The following is a 24,187-nucleotide window of genomic DNA, read 5'->3' as shown; positions in this document are numbered from 1 at the left end:
GTTAGATCGATTACTGCTGTTACAATGGCAACTTATCAAGATTTAAGTAAGTTTGAACGTGGTGTTACAAGTGGCGCACGGGCTATGGGACACAGCATCTCTGAGGTGCCGATGAAGTGGGGATTTTCTTATATGGCCGTTTCACGAGTGTACTGTGAATATCAGCAATCTGGTAAAACATAAAATCACCGACATCGCTGCGTCCAGAAAAAGATCCTGCAAGAATGGGACCAATGACAACTGTAGAGAATCGTTCAACATGAGAGAAGTGCAACCCATCCACAAATTGCTGCAGGTTTCAGTGCTGGGCCGTAAACAAGTGTCAGCATACCAACCATTCAACGAAAATCATCGATGTGTGCTTCTGGAGCTGAAGGCCATCTTGTGTACCCTTGATGACTGCACAACAAAAGTTTACACCTCACCCGGGCCTGTCAACACCGACACTGGACTGTTGATGGCCTCGTTTCAAATTGTATCAAGCAGATGGACGTCTATGGGCATGGAGACATGAGTCCATGGATCCTGCATGTCATCAGGGGACTGTGCAAGCTAGTGGAGGCTCTGTAGTGGTGTGGGGCATGTGCAGTTGGAGTGATAATGGAACACTCATACTCTTATGGATTTATGGACAGCCCTGCAGGATTCATGGTGTCACTTGCCTCCAGCACTATTTCATACATTAGTCGAGTCCATGCCACGTCGTGCTGGAAGAAAGAGCAGAGATCGAAAAATACCTTTATTGTTTCTTAACTGTGCTAATCTTATCAGGATCTTGTTAGGATATTACATGGACTAAAAAATTGATTTCCTCTCTTGCAAACTTAGATTTTTGTAAATTTGCAGTTTCTCCTGCTTGTGAGAAAGTCTTTAGTGTTCTCTCTAGAATGTGTAAATGCCCATCCCAAGTATTTGTTGCTATGTCATCAACACACAGTGCTGAACTTTCTAGCAGTTATGGACCTAGTACAGCGTCTAAAACAGTGATGAACACTCCAGAATTAACATTAAGTTGAAAAGGTAGGACACAAAACATAAATTATGGTGCCATAGGTAAAGGCCATATGTTTTCTAGATACTGGTGTCAGTTTTACGTGCCAATATGAACTTTTTCAATCAGTACCTGTAAGGTGTTTGACACCATGGAATTTTTGTGACTGCTGATCAAGGTTTTCAGCACTTGTGCATATAGGTACAATTACGCATGTCAAAAAAAGTTTTGCACCACCCCAGTTCCCAGAACTTCTGAAGATAGTCGTTGACTCTGGGTATTGTCTCACAGACACAGTACCTTTGATTGTTCAGAGATGTCACTAAACCCACCCATAGATGTAAACAACCATGCATGAGCAGAGCTTATTAGGCGGACGGGGTCCGACAGCCAATCAGTTCCAGTCATTCCACCAGGCAGGAGGTGCACATCTCGTATTGTTTATAGTTCAACCATGCCTAGACGGTCAATACCGCTGTTCGATAGCGTCGGCATTGTTGCTTTGTGCCAGGAAGGGCTCTCAACAAGGTAAGTGTCTAGACGTCTCAGAATGAACCAAACCGATGGTGTTCGGACATGGAGGAGATACAGAGAGACAGGAACAGTCGATGAAATGCCTCGCTCAAGGAGCCCACGGGCTACTGTTGCAGTGGATGACTGCTACCTACGGATTATGGCTCATAGGAACCCTGACAGCAACGCCACCATGTTGAATAATGCTTTTCGTGCAGTCACAGGATGTCGTGTTACGACTCAAACTGTGCGCAATAGGTTGCATGAAGCGCAACTTCACTCCCAACGTCCATGGTGAGGTCCATATTTGCAACCACCACACCATGCAACGCAGTAACAACATGCCGAATGGACCGCTCGGGATTGGCATCACGTTCTCTTCACTAATGAGTGCCACATACGCCTTCAGCCAGACAATCGTAGGAGACGTGTTTGGAGGCAACCTGGTCAGGCGGAACGCCTTAGACAAACTGTCCAGCGAGTGCACCAAGGTGGAGGTTCCCTGCTGTTTTGGAGTGGCATTATGTGGGGCCGACATACGTCGCTGGTGATCATGGAAGGCGCTGTAACCGCTGTACGATACGTGAATGCCATCCTCTGACCGATAGTGAAATCATATCGGCAGCATACTGGCGAGGAACTCGTCTTCATGGACGACAATTCACGACCCCATCGTGCTCATCTCGTTAATGACTTCCTTCAGCATAACGACATGGCCAGTATGTTATCCAGGCACGAAACCTGTCGAACATGCCGGGGATAGATTGAAAAGGGTTGTTTATGGGCGACGTGACCCACTAACCACTCTGAGGGATCTACGCCGAATCGCCGTTGAGGAGTGGGAAAATCTGGACCAACAGTGCCTTGATGAACTTGTGGATAGTATGCCACGACGAATACAGGCATGCATCAATGCAAGAGCACGTGCTACTGGGTATTAGAGGTACTGGTGTGTACAGCAATCTGGACCACCCCCTCCGAAGGTCTCGCTGTATGGTAGTACAACATGCAATGTGTGGTTTTCATGGGCAATAAAAAGGGCAGAAATGATGTTTATGTTGATCTTTATTCCAATTTTCTGCACAGGTTCCGGAACTCTCGGAACCGAGGTGATGCAAAACTATTTTGGGGGTGTGTATAACATACCTTGTTGTTTCTTTGTAGCTACTGTAGATCCAATCACTTTATTGCTTATAAGTTCCTTTCAGTCTGATATTTCATCTTTCTTTACATGATGGGTAACGTTATGACTGGCATCATTGGTTAAGAATTATATGCGATAGTTCTGGAAGTAAATGCCGTGATGTAACTTTAATCTGTCAATTACTTCAATCTTTTCGCCATCGTCTGTCAAGAAACATTTTCCTAAGGAGACATCAATTATGCATCTCTCTCTCAAAAAATCTATCAGGCAGTAAGTAACTAAATGATCAATTACTAGGTTTGGCCATTCTATCACTCCAGTCCCCAGCTTGTCACAAAAACCAGCATCCTAATCCCACAGGACGTAACGCCAACTGCGCTCACGATTTCTTGTTTGTGAACAGGAAAATTTGGAACGAGGCCTAACTCCTTTATCGTCTTATAGAATTTATATGGTATAGCATTTATTTATGTCCCCAGTCTCTAAAAGAATTGTAGTTTGACCACCCACCCACGATAGCTTGTGCTGCGGCATTTATCACACTACGCTTTGACGCCGATCTTGACGTTTGGTGTTCATGAGAGCTTCTGTCTCCTGCAACTCGTGAGCGTGTATTTCAACCTTGGCGAAGAGACCTTCTCCCTCCGCGAAAGGTCCACTGTCCGTGTCTCGTGTACCACTAGCTATCAAAAATTATGCAAAATTGTGATATTAATGAACAATAGCTCACACACTATAAAGGAAGAGTCTAATTCTATATATTTATCACAAATTAACATCGCAAAATTAGCGGCGACGATCTTATTTATTTGGGTGTTAGCCAAAGATCCTTTAAAAATGTGTAATCAGGTTTCGCGCTCAAAACACTAACCAATAACATCGCTGATGTTATTCCCGCGCAATTTTCAGTGAAAGGGCGTCTCGTGGTACAGGTCTTTGTGTGGGAAGCCGGGCAGGTTTAGGGTTTTTGTTAGCAAGTGTTCCACATTGCAGTCAAAATGTTCGAAGCAAGACTTGTGCAGAGTTCAATCCTGAAGAAAGTTTTGGAGGCAATCAAAGAATTGCTAAATGAAGCAACATTTGATTGCTCAGATTCCGGTATACAGCTACAAGCCATGGATAACTCTCACGTCAGCTTGGTTTCACTCAATATGAGAAGTGACGGATTCGACAAATATCGATGCGATAGAAATCTGTCGATGGGAATGAATTTGGCAAGGTAATGTATGTTGCGTGTAAGCTAGAGAAAAACTAGTTTTTATACTTGATGTAGAGGAATTACGTTTTATTAATTGTCTATCTCATAAGTTATTTTCAATCACATTGCATTGTTCAGTACCCTCTTTCTCTTCCAGTTTAACAAAGATTTTTAAATGTGCGTCAAACGATGATATAGTTACCATCAAAGCCCAAGATAATGCCGATACAGTAACTTTTGTCTTCGAATCTCCTAATCAGGAGAAAGTCTCAGACTATGAAATGAAACTGATGAACTTGGATCAGGAGCATTTGGGAATTCCGGTGAGTGATACACCGACCAAATTTTTAAGTTTTCACTTGATGTGCAAGAGAGGGAGGTTAATTGAAGTTTCCAAGTTTGTCAAGGAAAGTAATTTATTTATCCATGCATCATATTTAGATAGACATTTCATGGAGCTGTAACCATACGAATTTGTGTACACATCTGCATAGAGAAATACGAGAAAAACATTTTAAATTTATAAATGACGATGTTAACAGGAAAGGTTCTATTTACGAGTAGCCTATCCTGAATGCCACATTACAGAACAATTATGTACATTTTGACAATATGGAAACACCATTTTGAATTGAATCTTCATGGACATGCTGCACCAGAAAAAATTTTCCGCTGTAGAATTTCATTATCAGAGAAAGATAAAGTGATAGCAAAGATGAATGTTAAAAATTATAGGATAGATTGTTACATGGAATACTGAAGTGTTGAAGGATATTGGGTTTTACTACATAATACTGTCATATTTTAGGGCAGCTCTGACTTCATGAACCCAGAAGAAGATAGATTCGTATCAGTTTATGTAGTTCTTGCTGACAATTGTTAAAGTACCATTCTTGCTGACAATTGTTAAAGTACCAGAAGTTCTGACTTTGATCACAGTGTGCATATATGGCCTACTTACTGGATGTGTAGTTAATAACGTTAAATTGTTAAAGTATTAAACTGGAGCATGCACGACAAACCAGTAGAAAAATATTTGCTTTATCATATCTTACATAGAAAGGGTATTTTGTGCCACCTCTGATCTTCTGTAGTTCCTTATGTTTATTGAAAGTATTTCCGTATATTTACTTCTTGGATTATGCAGTAACAGATAACTTTAATAAAACTAAATATTTTTAATTTTTTGTTAGATTGTGTGAATTTGTTTTCTGAGACAGAAGCATTAGTTAATGTCATCTCGGGAAACCATGGTCAAACAGTATACATATTTTTCTTTGTAGCTAGAGATAAATATGTGGTACTTGGGAAATAGATTTTTACAGTCTTACATGCTACAGTCTTGTGCCTCATTGTATGTCAAATAGAGACTTCGTAATTTTACTCCTGAGTACAGGAATTACAGTTATTGTATGTAAATTGTATGTTGGATCCCCACTGCATTTTTCAGTATGGCACGGACATAAAATTTAGTCTTGACTACTGGGCAATTTAACACCACCAGATGTTCTGCTTTTGCCAACTTGTATTAATTGTCACCTTCCAACCTAATCAAGACTACAGGCTGCACTACAGATAAGTCTTTCACAATAAGAAAGACCCTAGGGGGGTTGGCATGGAATTTCAACTCAATTATTGAACTACAAAATTGTTGAGGCTTTCGTGGCCACTTGTTGACAAACTGCCTATTGGCTTCTGTCTCGGGTTCTTCGGCCGACGTTCATCTAATGATTTTTCTGACGTTTCGCCAGCACGAGTGGCTGGCATTGTCAAAGCTTCACCCTCCATTGCCGGTGGTGAACTGGAGCCGAGCTCGCGGGCGCAGGCTGTATGTACCTGGCGCGCCAACGTCCGAGGGCTTCTCCGCGGTCATTTCCGGTGCGGTTCTTCTCTTGCTACCTGCGACGGTCGTTCGCTGCAGTACGGGAAGCCAGGATCCGTTGACCTTAAGGCTTTCCTCTTTCTTGTTCAAACTGTTCGCATGTTTTTGTATTTCTACAGCTTCTCTGAACAAGCGCGTGTGATAGTGCTTCTCTACAGCCAGAACTTCCGTGTCGGCGAATTTTATTACATGGTCGGTCTCATTCAGTGCGTGCTCTGCCACGGCCGATTTCTCCACCTGCCCCAACCTGCAATGTCGCTTATGCTCTTTGATCCTGGTGTTAATGGATCGTCCAGTCATTCCGACATAAACTTTTCCGCATGTGCATGGTATGCGGTATATTCCCGACATTGCAAGTGGGTCTCATTTCTCCTTCGCCAATCTAAGACACTCTTTGATCTTCCTTGTCGGTTTGAAAATCGTCTTTACGCCATGTTTGCGCAATATACGGCCGATTCTGTCCGTCACTCTGGGAATGTATGGCAGAAAGGCCGTACCCGACAATTCTTTTTCCGGTTCCTTACTTCGCCGAGGTTTGGGCTCTGTTACACTTCTAATATAATTTGTGGAGTAACCATTGCTCCTCAGGACAGTTTCCAGGTGTTGCATTTCTCGTTTGAGGTGTTGCGGCTCACATATTCGTCCTGCTCTCGTTACGAGCGTACTAATCATGCCTCTTTTCTGGCTCGGGTGGTGGTTTGACAGTTTGTGCAGGTATCGGTCCGTGTGAGTCGGTTTTCGATACACGCTGTGTCCCAGATCTTCGCCGTCCCTTGTGACCAGAACATCTAGAAATGGCAGTTTCTGGGGAATGCGACCGTCGTAATGAAGACCGAAGATTATGAGCAAAAGATCCGAGACCTATTAGATCCGACGACGTACCGAAAACTGAGCGCAGATCCGACGCAACGTATCACACGGAATACGAATCGATTAATCAAGGCGTCTTCTCTGCCGGCGGACATACAGAGAAACCTGCGCAACACAGAAGCCCTACCACCTCGGCTGTATGGATTACCCAAGATCCATAAGAACAACGTTCCACTGAGACCGATCGTTAGCGCTCCTGGATCACCGACATATAAACTGGCAAAACACTTGGCCTCTCTGTTCCAGCCACACGTGGGGAAAACCGACACATACATTAAGGACTCAGGACATTTCATTGAGAAGCTGAAGAAACTGAAACTTGCACCAAACGACATCCTGGTCAGCTTTGATGTTGTTTCGTTATTTACGAAAGTGCCACTCAGTGACGCTCTGGAGCACATCGGTTCAATTTTTCCGCTAGACATCAGAAAGCTCTTCCATGCATGTCTCACCACGAGCTATTTCACGTGGAATGGCGATTTCTACGAACAGCTGGAAGGCGTCGCCATGGGTAGTCCTCTCAGTCCAGTGGTGGCCAACTTCTTCATGGAACAATTCGAAGCACAGGCACTGGACTCGGCGACTTGCAAACCTAAGGTGTGGTACAGGTACGTCGATGATACTTTCGTGGTGTGGAGCCATGGTGAAGAACAGCTCAGTGACTTCCTAAGACACTTGAACAGCCTCCATGCCAACATAACATTTACCATGGAAGTAGAAAAGGACAAGAAACTGCCATTTCTAGATGTTCTGGTCACAAGGGACGGCGAAGATCTGGGACACAGCGTGTATCGAAAACAGACTCACACGGACCGATACCTGCACAAACTGTCAAACCACCACCCGAGCCAGAAAAGAGGCATGATTAGTACGCTCGTAACGAGAGCAGGACGAATATGTGAGCCGCAACACCTCAAACGAGAAATGCAACACCTGGAAACTGTCCTGAGGAGCAATGGTTACTCCACAAATTATATTAGAAGTGTAACAGAGCCCAACCCTCGGCGAAGTAAGGAACCGGAAAAAGAATTGTCGGGTACGGCCTTTCTGCTATACATTCCCAGAGTGACGGACAGAATCGGCCGTATATTGCACAAACATGGCGTAAAGACGATTTTCAAACCGACAAGGAAGATCAAAGAGGATCTTAGATTGGCGAAGGAGAAAAGAGACCCACTTGCAATGTCGGGAATATACCGCATACCATGCACATGCGGAAAAGTTTATGTCGGAATGACTGGACGATCCATTAACACCAGGATCAAAGAGCATAAGCGACATTGCAGGTTGGGGCAGGTGGAGAAATCGGCCGTGGCAGAGCACGCACTGAATGAGACCGACCATGTAATAAAATTCGCCGACACGGAAGTTCTGGCTGTAGAGAAGCACTATCACACGCGCTTGTTCAGAGAAGCTGTAGAAATACAAAAACACGCGAACAGTTTGAACAAGAAAGAGGAAAGCCTTAAGGTCAACGGATCCTGGCTTCCCGTACTGCAGCGAACGACCGTCGCAGGTAGCAAGAGGAGAACCGCACCGGAAATGACCGCGGAGAAGCCCTCGGACGTTGGCGCGCCAGGTACATATAGCCTGCGCCCGCGAGCTCGGCTCCAGTTCACCACCGGCAATGGAGGGTGAAGCTTTGACAATGCCAGCCACTCGTGCTGGCGAAACGTCAGAAAAATCATTAGATGAACGTCGGCCGAAGAACCCGAGACAGAAGCCAATAGGCAGTTTGTCAATTATTGAACTGTTCCACTGTGCACAGCTTGAAAGAAATGTAGGTATGCTATTGGTTATGTTTGTCGATGATGACATAGTGGTATAGAGAGCATAAATTCAATAACAAATTAGCCTACATAGGTTCAGCTAACTTCATGTAAAAGGGTCTGATTTTTCTTCTTAGATACACAACCTGCAAACATCTGCAAAGTGCATGGCAGAGGATATTTCACATTCTATTAGTTATTAGGGACTCTTTCCGTTCTTTTCACGTCTGGATCACTATCGGAATGATTGATTGGATGCCTCAGTGCATGCTGTAATTATTCTAATCTTGTTCTCATGATCCATGTGTGGGCAGTATGTGGCGGGTTGTAGTATATTCATAGTTATCATGTAAAGCTATTTGTTGAAACTTTCTAGATTTCCTTGGGATAATTTACATGTATCTTCACAAGTCTGCCATTTGTTTCTTCAGCATCTCTGACACTCTCCCACAGGTCAAATGAACATGTAGCCATTTGTGCTGCCCGTCTGTTTACTTTCAATATCTCTTGTTGATCCTATTTCCAGTGGGTCTCACACGCTTAAAGTATTCTAGGATGAGTTGTAAGAGTGATTTGTAAGCAAACTCCTTTATAGACTGATTGCATTTCCCCAGTATTCCACCAATAAATCAGTCTACCACCTGCTTTACCTGCAACTGAGCCCCTCATTTCATTTCATATCCCCACAAAGTGTTCCCCAGATATTTGTAAGAGTTGGCTGATTCTGTGACACAGTGATATTGTGGTCATAGGATAATACATTTTTTTTTTGTGGAGTGCACAATTTTACGTTTTTGAACATTTAAAGAAAGTTGCCTATGTTTGCATCGCTTTGAAATCGTACCAAGATCCGACTGAATACTTATGTGCATAAAGCTGCTCAGCTTCTTTCAGACAGTTTTTTATTATAGGTAACTGCATCATCTGCAAAAAGGCTGAGGTTATTATATTAATTGTAGGTCATTGATATACAACCTGAAAAGAAAGGGTCACAGTGTGCTTCTTGGGGCACTTTTGAAGTTACTTCTACATCTGACGATTGCTCTCCATCCAAGATAACATGTTGCATCCTCGCTACGAAGAAGTCTTCAATCCAGTCACAAATTTGACTTTATACACGATATGATCATACTTTGGACAATAAGTGTAGGTGTGGTACTGAGCCAAATGTTTTTTGGAAATAAAGATATATTGCATACCCTAATTGTAGACACGTTCAGTTTTAACGATAGACATGTTCAGTTTTAACGATTTCAGCTTTCTCAACGCCACTGGCGTTAATACTTATTATGCTAATCTTTTCATTGGTAGGAGCATTGAAAACATTTAAGCATTTCTGCTTTTCCTTTGCTAACATCAATTTCAGTTCGTCTTGTTCGCTAGGGACTGGACGCAATAACTTTGGTGCCACTAAAAGCCTTTAAACATAACAAGAATTTCTTTGGCTTTCGTGAAAGATCATTTAACAATATTTTGCTGTGATAGTGATCTTTATCAGACAGCCAAAAGTGTTTCAGTATCTATCTATAGACCACCTTGTTTTACATCTATTATATGGGAGTCTGTTTCTTTGGAAATTTTACAGTGTCTGTCTACCATGGAGGGTCCTTCCCATTATGAACTATTCTACTGGGTACATACCTATCCAGTGCCCCCTAGTGGGTCCGGAGGTAAGAATAGGCTCGAGGTATTTCTGCATGTCGTAAGAGGTGATTAAAAGGAGTTTCACAAGTTTCGGCCTTAATGTGATGGTCCTGTGTAGGGTTTGACCTCCATACTTCAAAATTTTCCTGAAGAACGAACAAATTGGGGAAGGGTGCCTTACATGGTGCACCGTGTCCATTGTGCATTGAGATCTTTAGCCCACTTTCTTGTCGCATGGTAGCCAGTCCGTTGTGGTGGGGCTGCCATGTACCCTGTTGGTTGAAGCCCCCTGACCACACAGGGATTGCTCTGCTGAAGCCTGCGCAGTTAACTCCCCATGTATGCCAAAGGGGTAGATACCCATTCCCCTGGGGCATTAGAATTCCCAGCAATGGGCATTCTGCCAGGTTGGCCTTTGCTGTGGCTGGGTGGCACCTGTGGGGAGGGCCCCTGGTTGGAGTGGGTGGCATCAGGGCGGATGACATGCGATGAAGCTGGCGGTGAAACAGCTGCGGCCTCTAAGCGTTCACAAGCTCAATTCAGTGCACAGAAGTAAGACCCCAAATCAATACCCTCCCTGGCCACACCATGGGAGGAATGTCGGGCTAAGGATGGCAGCGGATCTTATTTGCCCCTGTACCTTGTTTGTTCAAGAGCTGGTGGGGAATCTTTCATGACAATGAAGCCTCAGTTTTTTGTTGAGCGTTTAGAGGACAAATTTGGGGAGGTGGAGGGATTGTCCAAACTCAGATCTAGGATAGTCTTGATCAAAACAGCATCCTCTGCCCAGTCACAGAAGTTACTCGCTTGTGACAAGCTGGGGGATGTTGCTGTAACCATCACGCCCCATAAGAGCTTAAGTATGGTCCAGGGTATCATTTTTCATAGGGACCTTCTTTTGCAGTTTGACAATGAGCTGCACCCCAATTTAGAGCTGCGAGGCGTACATTTTGTTGGGCGTGTCCACTAGGGTCCGAGGGATAATCAGGTTGCCACCGGTGCCTTCATCTTGGCTTTTGAGGGTGATAAATTACCTGAGAAGGTCAAGGTGATGGTCTACCGCTGTGATGTAAAGCCCTATATCCCTCCCCTGATGCGGTGCTTTAAGTGCTCGAAGTTCAGTCATATGTCTTCCCACTTTACTTCCAGCATCACAGGTCGAGATTGTCAACGCCCGTCACATGTCACTACTCCATGAGCCTCGCCTCCCATCTGTGTCAACTGCGGAGAGCACCATTCACCTTGCTCGCCAGACTGCAGGATCCTCCAGAAGGAAAATCATGGAGTACAAGACCCTGGACCAACTGACCTATACTGAGACCTGCATCCTGTACATATGACATCGTCTTATGCTGTCGCTAGAACAGTTCCGGTACCATCAGCTCTGCCAACCCTAGTCACCTCTCAGAGCCAGAAAACACCTGCCCCCCCTTGGTGGTGGGGGCATTTCCCTCCCTATTGCTCTCGCACAACTTACTTCAGGAGCAACAGCCCCCCCCCCTCCCCGCTGCCCACCATTGGGGACATCCATCCCCACTTCTAAGCCGGAGAAGTGGAAGTCTTCTTCGGCTTCTCTCACACTAGGAAGGGGTCCATTGGGTCACTCCCTTCCCAGGTTTCTGCTTGTGGGAAAGATGACACCCACCAGTGGCTGAAGAGCTCAAAAGCAGCTGGTTGTAGGGCTTGATGCTCATCCTCAGTCCTGGAGACTGAGTCAGTGAAGTCCTCCCAGCCAGGGAAACCCAAGGAGCAACAAGAGAAATCCAAAAAGAAGACCCCTAAGACCAAGGAAATTGCGGTGGCACCCACACCACTGGTACCTACAAGCGCTCGATTCTTAGGACTGGTTTTCGACGCTAGATTGATTTGGCTTCCTCATCTTAGTCAGGTTAAGCAGAAGTGCTGGCAGCACCTGATTTCCCTCCCTTACCTGAGCAACACCAATTGGGGTGCAGATCGCTCTACACTGCTGCGGCTCTACAGAGCCCTTGTCCAATCCAGAATTGACTATGGGAGTGTGGTTTAGGGTTCGGCAGTGCCCTCAGTGATGCTTTTACGCGACCCTGTGCACCATTGCGGGGTCGTACTAGTGACAGGGCTTTAAAGAAGAGTCCGGTGACAAGCCTGCTGGTGAGGCTGGGATCCCTCCGTTGCAGATCAGATGTGCACAACTGCTCTCCAGTTACGCTGCACACATTCGTAGTTATCCTGAGCATCCGAATTACCGTCTTCTTTTCCCGACCATGGCAGTCCATCTACCGCATCTTCAGCCCAAGTCGAGGCTAAAGATTGCGGTTCGCGTGCGGTCCCTTCTCTCTGAACTGGAGACCTTCCCTGTACCACCTTACTTGCAGTCCGATCTGCCTCCATGGTGTATGCCACGGCCGTAGCTTCGTTTGGACCTTTCACGTGGCCCTAAGGACTCCATTAACCCTGTGGCTCTCTGCTGTCACTTACTATTGATTCTTGATGATGTGTTTCGGGGCTCTGAAGTGGTTTACACCGACGGCTCGATGGTTGATGGTCACGTAGGCTTTGCATATGTTCGTGGAGGACATATTGAACAGCACTCATTGCCACATAGCTGCAGTGTTTTCATAGAGCTGGCGGTTATATCTCGTGCTCTTGAGCACATCCACTCATGCCCTGGTGCGTCATTTCTCTTGTGTACGGACTTATTGAGCAGCCTACAAGCTATCGACCCTTGCCATCCTCTGGTAGCGTTCATCCAGGAGTCCATCTATATCATGGAATGGTCCCGTCATTCAGTGGTGTTTGTGTGGACCCCAGGACACGTCAGAATCCCAGGCAATGAATTTGCTGACAGGCTGGTCAAACAGGTGACGTGGAAACCACTTCTGGAGATGGGCATCTCCAAAGCTGACCTGAGTTCTGTCTTACGCTGCAGGATTTTCAGGCTTTGGGAGACGGAATGACCTAACAGTATGCACAACAAGCTGTGTTTCATTAAGGAGATGACAAATGTGTGGAAGTCTTCCATGTGGTCCTCTCACAGGGAATCATTTTCCCTCTGCTGGCTCCGCATTGGCCATACATTGCTAACGCATGATTACCTCCTCCGTTGCGAGGACCCACCACTATGTCGCTGTGACTACCAAATGACAGTCGTCCACCTCTTGCTGGATTGCCCAGTTTTAGCTGCTCTTAGGTGGCCCTTTAACTTTCCCAGCTCCTTAACTTTGGTGTTGAGTGACAATGTCTCAGCAGCAGCTTTAGTTTTACATTTTATCTGTGAGAGTGGGTTTTATACTGCGGTGTAGGTTTTAGCGCATGTCCTTTGTCCCTCTGTGTCCTCCACCCTTTTAGGGTGGAAGTTTTAATGTGTGGGAGAGTGGCTGGCTTCTCCTTTTTATTCTCATGGTTGGCAAGCCACTGTAATCTGCTTTTTTGTTTTACTCTGTTCTGTTCCTAGCATCTGTTGTTGTCTTGTCCGCTTTTGTTCCTTTTACGGTTTGTTGCCTTCCATTCGTTCTTGTGGTTTTTCCTTTCTTTCCGTTTTGTGTTATATGTCTCGTCTATTTTATTCTCACACTTGTGGCATTGCTTTATTAGGAACAAGGGACCGATGACCTTGTAGTTCCCCCCCTGCGGGTCCGGGGGTTAGAATAGGCCCGCGGTATTCCTGCCTGTCGTAAGAGGCAACTACAAGGAGTCCCTCCCCCGCAAGGGGATAGTTTGCACCTGCGTCTGGAGACGGACGGTTCCACGACTTATATTTGTGGTCATTTTGGTTTTTCACTTACTCTGGTTTCTTCCTTCCTTTGTTTGGTTCGTTTCTTTGTCCTTCTCCCTCTCACTGTCTTCTTTACTTTTTCCCTTGCCTCCTCCTCCTTGCCTCCTCCTCCTTGCCTCCTCCTCCACCCTCTGGTCTCCGCCTTGACATTTGAGACAGTCTGTCCTTTCTCTCCCTCTCACATTTTTTCCCCTTCTTCTGTCCTCCCTGTGCGTGCCTGAAGGCCGACCCACGCATTCGCACGGGTAGCCGGCGACGGGGTAATGCGTAATTCCTCGCCCTGGGTAGACAAGTAAGGCACGCACGTACACCCTGGTAAAGGCCAGGCCCAAGGAGGGGTGATTGCCTGAACTGACACCTTCCGACCATGCCAATTGGTCCTTCTGTCCGTTTCTCAGGAGGTGTGACCCGAGGTGTAAACATTCACCTAAGGTGGGAGTGCCCTCTGAGGGGGTCCCCACAAGGAAGGAGTGCGCCATTCGGAGATGCTGGCAGTCATGGGGGATTCCTCCGCAACGGATTTCTCTTCTTCTCTCTAGACTTTTGCCCAAAAATGGAAACTTGACTAGCCACCAGTGACAAAAGTACTACCACCTGCCCCAAAGTTCCTCGTAGTTTCTCGATCTGAGGATGGAAAGGATTTTTCATCTGTCAACCCTTTCGTTATCCAGAAGGGTGTAGATGCCATAGCCGGAGCTGTCAAGTCTTGTACCAGTATGTGTAACGGTATCTTGTTGTTAGAAACTCAGAGTGCCTTTCAGGCACAAAAACTGCTTCGGGCTACACTCCTGTACACGTTCCCTGTTTGGGTGGAGGCTCACCGCACCTTGAATTCGTCGCGTGGTGTGGTCTATACTAGATCACTCAACGGATTGACTGACAAGGAGATTGTCTTTCCTCGCTGAGCAGGGCGTGACGGCTGTCCATAGCGTCATGAAAAAGGTCAACAATGATCTTGTACCGACCCGGACACTTTTCTTGACCTTTGATAGTGTTCAGCTGCCGTTGCGCATCAAAGTGGGCTACGAGGTTATTTCTGTTCGCCCCTATGCCCCGACACCTACACACTGCTACCAGTGTCAGCATTTTAATCACACTCGCCAGTCTTGTTCCAATGCGGCTAAATGTGTCACTTGTGGCAGGGATGCCCATGAGGGTGACTGTCCACCTCCGTCTCCTCGTTGTGTGAACTGTCAGGGTGACCATGCAGCGTCCTCCCGCGACTGTCCCATCTACAAGGATGAACGCTGTATACAGGAAATTTGGGTCAAAGAGTGTGTCCACCTCGGCTGCTCGCAAGCTATTTGCTAGTAGGGAGCCCACGCTGCTGCCAGCGGGGAAATACAGTACCGTTCTCGCCTCTCCTCGGACTACCAGGGAGGTGGCAACCCAGACATGCGATCTGACCTTCAGCACTACAGTCGTCCGTTCCATCGACCAGTACTTCCACTAAACGACCTTCCAAGAAGGCTCATAGGAAGCAAAGTTCTCTGCCATGGCGTGTTTCTTCTCCTGCGCCACCCAGCGGTTGCCGCCCCAGCCTGTCATCCGTTTCGCCTGGCCACACCGCTGGTAGCTGAACGTCTGGCTGTTCACCGGCAGAGGAAGCTCCCCCTCCCGGCCATCTTAACAAGATGGCCAACGAACTTATTGAACCAATGGACGATGACTCTCCACCTATTGATAGCGGCGGCAGTGCTCGCTCGAAGCCAGGCCCTCAGCGGCCTTTGAGGTGACCCCTCCTTGCTTCTCCTTTTTCTTCTCACGATGGCACTTCTTCATTGGAATATTCGTGGCATTCGCTCCTACCGAGAGGACTTAAAGTTGCTGCTACGCTTGCACTGTCCGCTTGTCGTAGCTCTCCAGGAAATGAAGCTACGCCCAAGCAATCGAATTGACTTGGCACACTATGCCTCTGCGCGTTTTGACCTACCCCCTGTGGCAGGTATTCCGGCTCATGGAGGGGTTATGTTGCTGGTCTGGGATGATATTTACTATGATCCCATCACATTGCACACCGGCCTGCAGGCAGTTGCCGTCCAATTACTCTCCCCACTTTTACATTTTCCATTTGTACTGTTTACACTCCATCGTCGTCTGCCGTTACCAGGGCAGACATAATGCAAATTATTGCTCAGCTACCTGCACCATTTTTGTTAACTGGAGACTTCAGTGCCCACCATCCCCTTTGGGTCTCTCCAGCATCCTGCCTGAGAGGCTCCCTGTTAGCAGACCTTTTCCACCACCTCAATCTTGTCTGCCTCAATACTGGCGCCCCTACTTTTCATTCGCACACAACTCACACCTATTCCCATTTAGACCCCTCTATATGTACTCCCCAACTTGCACGCCGGTTTCAGTGGTACGCACTTTCTGATACGTATTCGAGCGACCACTTCCCTTGTGTTATCCATCTCCTGCATCATACCCCCTCTCCGTGCTCAACTAGTTGGAACATCTCCAAAGCAGACTGGGGGCTCTTCTCTTCCAGGGCGACCTTTCAGGATCAAACCTTTGCAAGCTGCGATAGTCAGGTCGCACACCTCACGGAAGTCATTCTCACTGCTGCTGAATATTCCATCCCTCACACTACTACTTCTCCACGTCGCATACTGGTCCCCTGGTGGACCGCAGCATGTAGAAAAGCTTTACGTGCTCGTCGACGTGCTTTACGCACCTTTAAACGCCACCCTACGATGGCGAATTGTATCAATTATAAACGATTACGTGCGCAGTGTCGTGTTATTAAAGAAAGCAAGAAAGCCAGCTGGGATGCTTTCACAAGCACCTTCAACAGTTTTACTCCTTCTTCTGTTGTCTGGGGTAGCCTGCGCCGGCTATCTGGCACTAAGGTCCACTCACCGGTTTCTGGCTTGACGGTCGCGAATGATGTTATTGTGGTCTGAGGATGTCTCCAATGCCTTCGGCCGCTTTTTCGCAGAGGTTACGAGCTCCGCTCATTACCACCCTGCCTTCCTCCCCCGAAAACAGGCAGAGGAGGCAAGGCCACCTAACTTCCGCTCCTCGAATTGTGAAAGTTGTAATGCCCCATTCACCATGCGGGAACTCGAAAATGCACTTGCCCGGTCACAGTCCGCCACTCCAGGGCCTGATTCTATTCACATTCAGATGCTGAAGAACCTTTCTCCTGCGGGTAAAGGTTTTCTTCTTCATACTTACAATCGCATCTGGTTTGAGGGGCATGTTCCCACATGCTGGCGTGAGTCTATTGTCCCGATTCCTAAGCTGGGGAAGGACAAGCACTTGCTTCCAGTTATCGACCCATCTGCCTTATCGGCTGTGTCTGTAAGGTGATGGAGCGAATGGTTAACTCTCGTTTGGTTTGGCTGCTTGAATCTCGACGCCTACTTATCAATGTACAATGTGGATTTCGTGGGTGCCACTCTGCTGTTGACCATCTGGTTACCTTGTTGTCCTTCATTATGAATAACTTCTTGCGGAAGCGCCCGACCGCGGCTGTGTTCTTTGATTTGGAGAAGGCTTACGACACCTGTTGGAGGGCGGGCATTCTCCGCACCATGCAGACATGGGGCCGTCGCCTCCCTCTTTGTGTTTGTGCCTTTTTAATGGATCGACAGTTCAGGGTATGTGTGGGTTCTGTCCTGTCAGACGCCTTTCGCCAGGAAAATGGGGTGTGACAGGGCTCAGTTTTGAGTGTCGCTCTCTTCGCCATAGCGATCAATCCAATAATGGATTGCCTCCCAGGTGATGTATCAGGCTCCCTTTTCGTGGACGATTTTACCATCTATTGCAGCGCGCAGCGTACATGTTTCCTGGAGCGCTGTCTTCAGCGTTGTCTTGACCGTCTATACTCCTGGAGTGTTGCCAATGGCTTCCGTTTTTCTGCCGAGAAGACGGTATGTATTAACTTCTGGCGCTACAAAGTTTCTCCCACCGTCCTTACAACTTGGTCCCGTTGCTCTCCCATTCGTGGAGACAACAAAATTTTTAGGTCTTACATTTGACAGGAAACTTAGCTGGTCTCCACATGTCATATTTGGCTGCCATTGTACCCGTTCTCTAAATGTCCTCCGTGTTCTCAGCGGTATGTCGTGGGGAGCGGATCGAACCGTCCTACTTCGCCTCTATCAGTTGATCGTCCACTCAAAGCTAGATTATGGGAGCTTCGTATACTCCTCTGCACGACCGTCCATCTTAACGCCGCCTCAACTCTATACAACATCGGGGTTTACGTTTTGTTATAGGAACGTTCTATACCAGTCCTGTCGAGAGTCTTCATGCTGAAGCTGGTGAATTGCCACTAACCTACCGGCGCGATATACTGCTTTGTCGGTGTGCCTGTCGGCTATTGTCAATGCCCGACCACCCGTCTTATCGTTCCTTTTTTGACAACTCTCTCGACTGTCAATACGGGTTGTATGTCTCTGCCCTGCTACGCCCTGCTACTCCCTGGAGTTTGCTTTCATCTCCTCCTTCAGCACCTTGATTTTTCACTCCCTGCAACCTTTCGAGTGGGCGAGAGCCAATCGCCACCTTGGCTCCAGGCTCAGGTTTGCGTTCACCTTGACCTCAGCTCGCTCCCAAAGGAGGTTACCCCAGCTTCGGTATACCGCTCCCGTTTTGTCGAACTTCGTTCGAAGTTCCTTAATATGATCTTCATTTATACAGATGGCTCTAAGACCAATGACAGTGGCGGGTGTTCTTTTATTGTCGGGGCACACAGTTTCAAATACCGGCTCCATGGCTGTTGTTTGGTCTTCACAGCTGAGCTATTTGCCCTCTACCAGGCTGTTCCTTACATCTTCCGCCACCGACATTCTGCTTATATCATCTGCTCCGATTCCCTGAGTGCCATCCAGAGCCTCAGTGATCCGTATCCGGTTCACCCTTTCGTGCACCGCATCCAACGCTCTCATCAGCAGCTGGCGGACGACGGTTCTCCAGTTACCTTTATGTGGGTTCCTGGCCATGTCGTATCCCTGGGAACGAAGCTGCGGATGCCGCGGCCAAGGCTGCGGTACTCCAGCCTCGGACAGCTTCTTGTTGTGTCCCTTCATCAGATTGTAGCAGGGTCATTTGTCAGCGCATTTTATCGCTGTGGCATGCCGATTGGGCTACACTATGGACAACAAGCTTCGGGCCTTGAAACCTATTCCCACGGCTTGGGCGACCTCTTCACGCCCTTCTCGGCGAGTGGAGGTCGTTTTAGCCCGGTTACGAATTGGACACTGCCGGTTCAGCCATCGCCATCTGCTGACGGCTGCGCCGGTGCCGTTCTGCCCATGTGGGCAATTGCTGACGGTATGCGACATTTTAATGTCCTCTCCGAATTTTAATACACTGCGCGTTGATCTTGGCCTGCCATGTACTCTGGATGACATTTTAGCGGATGACCCAGGAGCAGCTGCTCGCGTTCTTCGTTTTATCCACTTGACAAACCTGTATAAGGACATTTGATTATGCTGTTTTTTAATCCTATGCCTGTTAATGTCTTTTATAGTGTTGTCCCTTTTAGTTGCTGTTTTAACCTTGTGCATCTTGGTGCTTTCCTAACTTAGTCTGGACACTAAATGACCATTGTAGTTGTGTGCCCTAAAAAAAAAAAAAAAAAAAAAAAAAAACCTTGTAGTTTGGTCCTTTCCCCTCTATTTTAAACCAACAACAGCAACCTGCAAGCTCTGCATCTGAGGTTGGGGGTCTCGCCAAACCCTCACACGATGAATATAGACTGCATAGGCAAAAAGTCGGTGGCAGCAGGTGACTGAGGCTTAAACTGCCTCATTGAATGTTCCATGCCTTCCCAGTCTCACAATGACATCCTCCAGTGGAATTGCGGCGGTTTTTTCCACCATCTGGCTGAGCTATGGCAACTGTTAAGCTTTACACCTGCTATCTGCATTGCCCTACAGGAAACCTGCTTCCCGGCAATGTGGACCCCTGCCCTCCGTGGCTATAAGGGATACTACAGGAACCGTAGTGACTGTAATCGAGTGTCAGGTGGAGTTTACGTTCATGTCCTAAACTCAGTCTGTAGTGACACTGTGCCCCTTCAAGCCCCTCTTGAAGCTGTGGCTGCCGGAATAAGGATGATGCAGGAAATAGCTGTCTGTAATGTATATCTTTCTCCAGATTGTGCAGTACCCCTGAATGTATTAGTTGCACTGATTGATCAACTCCCTAAACCTTTCCCACTTTTGGGAGATTTTAATGCCCATAGCCCCTTGTGGGGTGGCAGTGTGCTTACTCGCCGAGGCAGAGATGTCTAAACTTTACTGTCTCAGTTCGACTTCTGCCTCTTATAAAAACTGGAGCAGCCACACATTTCAGTGTGGCTCATGGTAGTTACATGACCATTGATTTATCAATTTGCAGCCCAAGACTTCCCCCGTCTATCTGCTGGAGAACACATGACGACCTGTGTGGTAGTGACTATTTCCCTATCTTTCTCTCACTGCCCTGCTGTCAGGCCCATGGACACCTACCCAGGCAGGCTTTAAACAAGACGGACTGGGATAGTTTCACCTCTGTGGGCACGGTTGAATCTCCACCACATGGTAACATCTATGTCATGGTTGAGCAAGTGACTACAATAATTGTTTCTGCGGCAGAAAACAAAACATGATCCCTCGCTCTTTAGGGTGCCCCCTCCCTCCCCAGTGAAAACAGTCCCTTGGTGGTCGCTGGAAGTCGCTTAAGCAATTAAGGAGGGTCAGCGAGCTCAACAGTGGCGTAAGTGGCACCCTTCCCTGGAGCACATCATAGCCTTTAGACGGCTCCGTGCCCACGTTCGCCAACTTATCAGACGACGGAAGCAGGGCTAACAGACCCCAACAGGTGTTACCATAAACGGCGTGTGGTGTGTTATCTACCAACGCAAATGTTTGCTGAGCACTTTGCTCGAGCCTCTGCGTCGGAGGACACCCCCACCCCCACCTCCCCCCTCACCCCCAAGCCTTTCGCACTCTCATGGCAGCTGGAAGGGAAAGTCCTCTCCTTCACTATACACCACAGTGAAACCTATAACACCCCATTTACAGAGTGGGAACTCCTCAGTGCTCTTGCACATTGCCCTGACACAGCTCCTGGGTGTGATCGGATCCACAGTCAGATGATTTAACATCTTTCATCTGACTACAAGCGACATATCCTCGTCTTCAACCGGATCTGGTGCGATGACGTCTTTCCATCGCAATGTTGGGAGAGCACCACCATTCCGGTGCTCAAACCCGGTATAAACCTGCTTGATGTGGATACCTATTGGCCCGTCAACCTCACCAACATTCTTCGCAAGCTTCTGGAATGTATGGCGTGTCGGTGGTTTGGTTATGAGTGTGCTTTCTGGGGCCCACTCCCAATTTTTATCCAAAACTTACTGTCGCTCCGTACTTTCCGTGTCCAAGTTGGTGCCTCCAGTAGTTCCATCCATATCCAGGAGAATGGAGTCCCTCAGGGCTCTGTATTGTCTCTATTTTCAGTGCCCATTAACAGTATAGCAGCAGCTGTTGGGTCCTCCATCTAACCTTCTCTATATGCAGACGACTTCTGCATTTCGTACTGCTGCTAAAGTACTGGTGTTGCTGAGCGGCACCTACAGGGAGCCATCCACAAGGCAGTCATGGGTTCTAGTCCATGACTTCCAGTTTTTAGCCGCAAAGTTGTGTGTAATGCACTTCTGTCGGCATCTTACCGTTCATCCGGACCCAGAACATTACCTTCATGACGATTCACTCACTGTAGTGGAGACATATTGAGTCTTAGGACTGGTTTTTGACACTCAATTGATTTGGCTCCCTCATCTTAGTCAGCTTAAGTGGAAGTGCTGGCAGCACCTCAATGCCCTCTGTTGCCTGAGCAACACCAATTGGGTTGAAGATCACTTTACGCTGCTGCAGCTCTACAGAGCCCTTGTCCAATCCCGAATTGACTGTGGGAGTGTGGTTTATGGTTCAGCAGCACCCTCAGCGTTGCATTTACTTGACCCTGTGCACCACTGCGGGGTTAGACTAGCGACAGGAGCTTTTAGGACGAGTCCAGTGACCAGCCTACTGGTGGATGCTGGGGTCCCTCCACTGCAGATCAGACGTGCACAACTGCTCGCCAGTTATGCTGCACACATTCGTAGTTCTCCTGAGTATCCAAATTACTGTCTCCTTTTCCCGTCCTTGGCAGTCCACCTCCCGCACCGGTGGCCGAAGTCGGGGCTAACGATTGCAGTTTGTGTGCGGTCCCTTCTCTCTGAACTGGAGTCCTTCCCTTTACCACCTCTCACATATGCCTCCATGGTGTACACCTCGGCCGTAGCTTCGTCTGGACTTTCTGCATTACCCTAAGGACTCTGTTAACCCCACAGCTCTCCACTGTCACTTCCTTTCGATTCTTGACTTACTCTGGGGTTCTGACGTGGTTAACACTGATGACTTGATGGCTGATCATCACGAAGGCTTTGCGTATGTTCATGGAAGACATATTGAACAGCAATCCTGGCCAGATGGTTGCAGTGTTTTCACCTCGGAGCTGGCAGCCCTATCTTGTCCTCTTGAGCACATCCGCTCATGCCCTGGCACGTCATGTCTCCTGTGTACTGACTCATTGAGCAGCCTACAAGCTATCGACCCTTGCCATCCTCTAGTAGCGTTCATCCAGGAGTCCATCTATACCCTGGAATTGTCCCGTCATTCAGTGGTGTTTGTGTGGACCCCAGGACACGTTGGAATCCCAGGCAATGAATTTGGCGACGTCAAACAGGCGACGCGGAAACCGCTACTGGAGATGGGCATTTCCAAAGCTGGCCTGTGTTCTGTCTTACGCTGCAGGGCTTTTCAGACTTTGGGAGACGGAATGGCATAACAGTATGCACAATAAGCTGTGTGTCATTAAGGAGATGACAAATGTGTGGAAGTCTTCCATGCGGTCCTCCCACAGAGAATCAGTTGTCCTCTGCCGGCTCCACATTGGCCATACTGCTAACACATGATTACCTACTCCGTCACGAGGACCCACCTCTGTGTCGCTGTGACTAGCAAATGACAGTCGTCCACCTCTTGCTGGATTGCCCACTTTTAGCTGCTCTTCGGTGGACTTTAAACTCTCCCAGCTTCCTTACCATTCGGTGTTGAGTGACAATGCCTCAGCAGCAGCTTTAGTTTTACAATTTATCCGTGAGAGTGGGTTTTATATTTCTATGTAGGTTTTAGCCCATATCTTTGTCCATCTGTGTCCTCCACACTAGTGCTTTTAGGGTGGAAGTTTTAGTGTGTTGCAGAGTGGCTGGCTTCTCATTTTTATTCTCATGGTTGGCCAGCCACTGTAATCTCCTTTTTTGTTTTACTCTCTTCTATTCCTAGCATCTCTGTTGTTTTCTTGCCCTCTTTTGTTCCTTTTAGGGTTGGTTGCCTTCCCTTCGTTCTTCTGGTTTTTCCTTTCTTTCTGTTTTGTGTTATATGTCTCGTCTATTTTATTCTCACACTTGTGGCATTGTTTTATTGGGAACAAGGGACTGATGACCTCATAGTTTGGTTTCTTCCCCCCTCTTTTAAACCAACCAACTCATCCAGTGTGTAGTAAATAATTCTTTTAAACTTGATCCGTAGTTCCTGTGCATGCTCCTGCCCTCTGCTGAAAGTTTGAAGTTCCTCACTGAGATAATGCCACTTCTGATTCTTTTATGTAGTTCACTGAGCATACAGATATTTCTGCTTGTTTTAGTTGTCCTTTGTATTTTGGTAATAATTGTTGCCACATCGGCGTCATGCTCACTGATTCCAATTTAGATTTGTTCCCATTAGATTCTGTGTATTGTCATTTATCTGTTTTAGATAGTTTTCAGAGAAGTCATTTAGTGATGTTTAACAGGCTGTCTTAGCACGTCCACCAGTAACGAAGTGGTAATTTTCCTCATTGATTGTTGGATGATTAAAGTCTCTACCAGTGATTACAGTATGAAATACGAGTGAACAGATCTAAAGTTTTTGCTTATATCAGGAGATGAGTCTAATGGGTCATAGGATCCAATGCTCAACCCTGATACTGAGTCGTCGTTCAATCACTTGCATGTAGCTTCAATTTCTGACAGTGGATTTGAATTTGTCTGCTGTGAAAAATACACCACCTTCATTTCCCATTTGACTATCTTTTCGATATCCACTTACATTTCCCCCCAAAAATCTCACTGTTATAGATTTCAGGTTTCAACCAGATATCTGTACATGGTTTTATTAGAGCTTCACTGCTTTTCAGGGGCACTTCGTAGTCTAACGCATTGTTCGGAATGTTTTGGCAGTTAACCAATAACATTTGAATACTCTTCATCTGTGGGTGGCGTTTCTTTCAATCTTACACTGATACATCTATTTTTCCTACAGCTATTGTTATCTGGATGGAATGGTGAGTTGTGTAATCTAAATAAATGCTTGTGTGTTCCCCACATACAGTCAGCTACCT

The 24,187-nt window shown here is 47.0% G+C and overlaps 1 protein-coding gene across 1 annotated transcript in view; it reads left to right on the top strand.

The window, feature by feature from the left end:
• Positions 1–3,540: 3,540 nt before the first annotated feature.
• Positions 3,541–24,187, top strand: part of LOC126203448 (proliferating cell nuclear antigen) — a 33,674-nt gene continuing 13,027 nt past the window's right edge. The window contains exons 1-2 of the mRNA XM_049937765.1: positions 3,541–3,867; positions 4,004–4,169. Of these exons, the coding sequence (XP_049793722.1) occupies positions 3,647–3,867; positions 4,004–4,169 (387 nt within the window). The 5' untranslated portion in view covers positions 3,541–3,646. The remainder of the gene's footprint in view (positions 3,868–4,003; positions 4,170–24,187) is intronic.

The sequence above is a fragment of the Schistocerca nitens genome, chromosome 9 (assembly GCF_023898315.1).
Source record: "Schistocerca nitens isolate TAMUIC-IGC-003100 chromosome 9, iqSchNite1.1, whole genome shotgun sequence".
In the NCBI taxonomy this organism is placed as follows: Eukaryota; Metazoa; Arthropoda; class Insecta; order Orthoptera; family Acrididae; genus Schistocerca; species Schistocerca nitens.
This window is presented reverse-complemented; position numbering and strand designations above follow the sequence as displayed.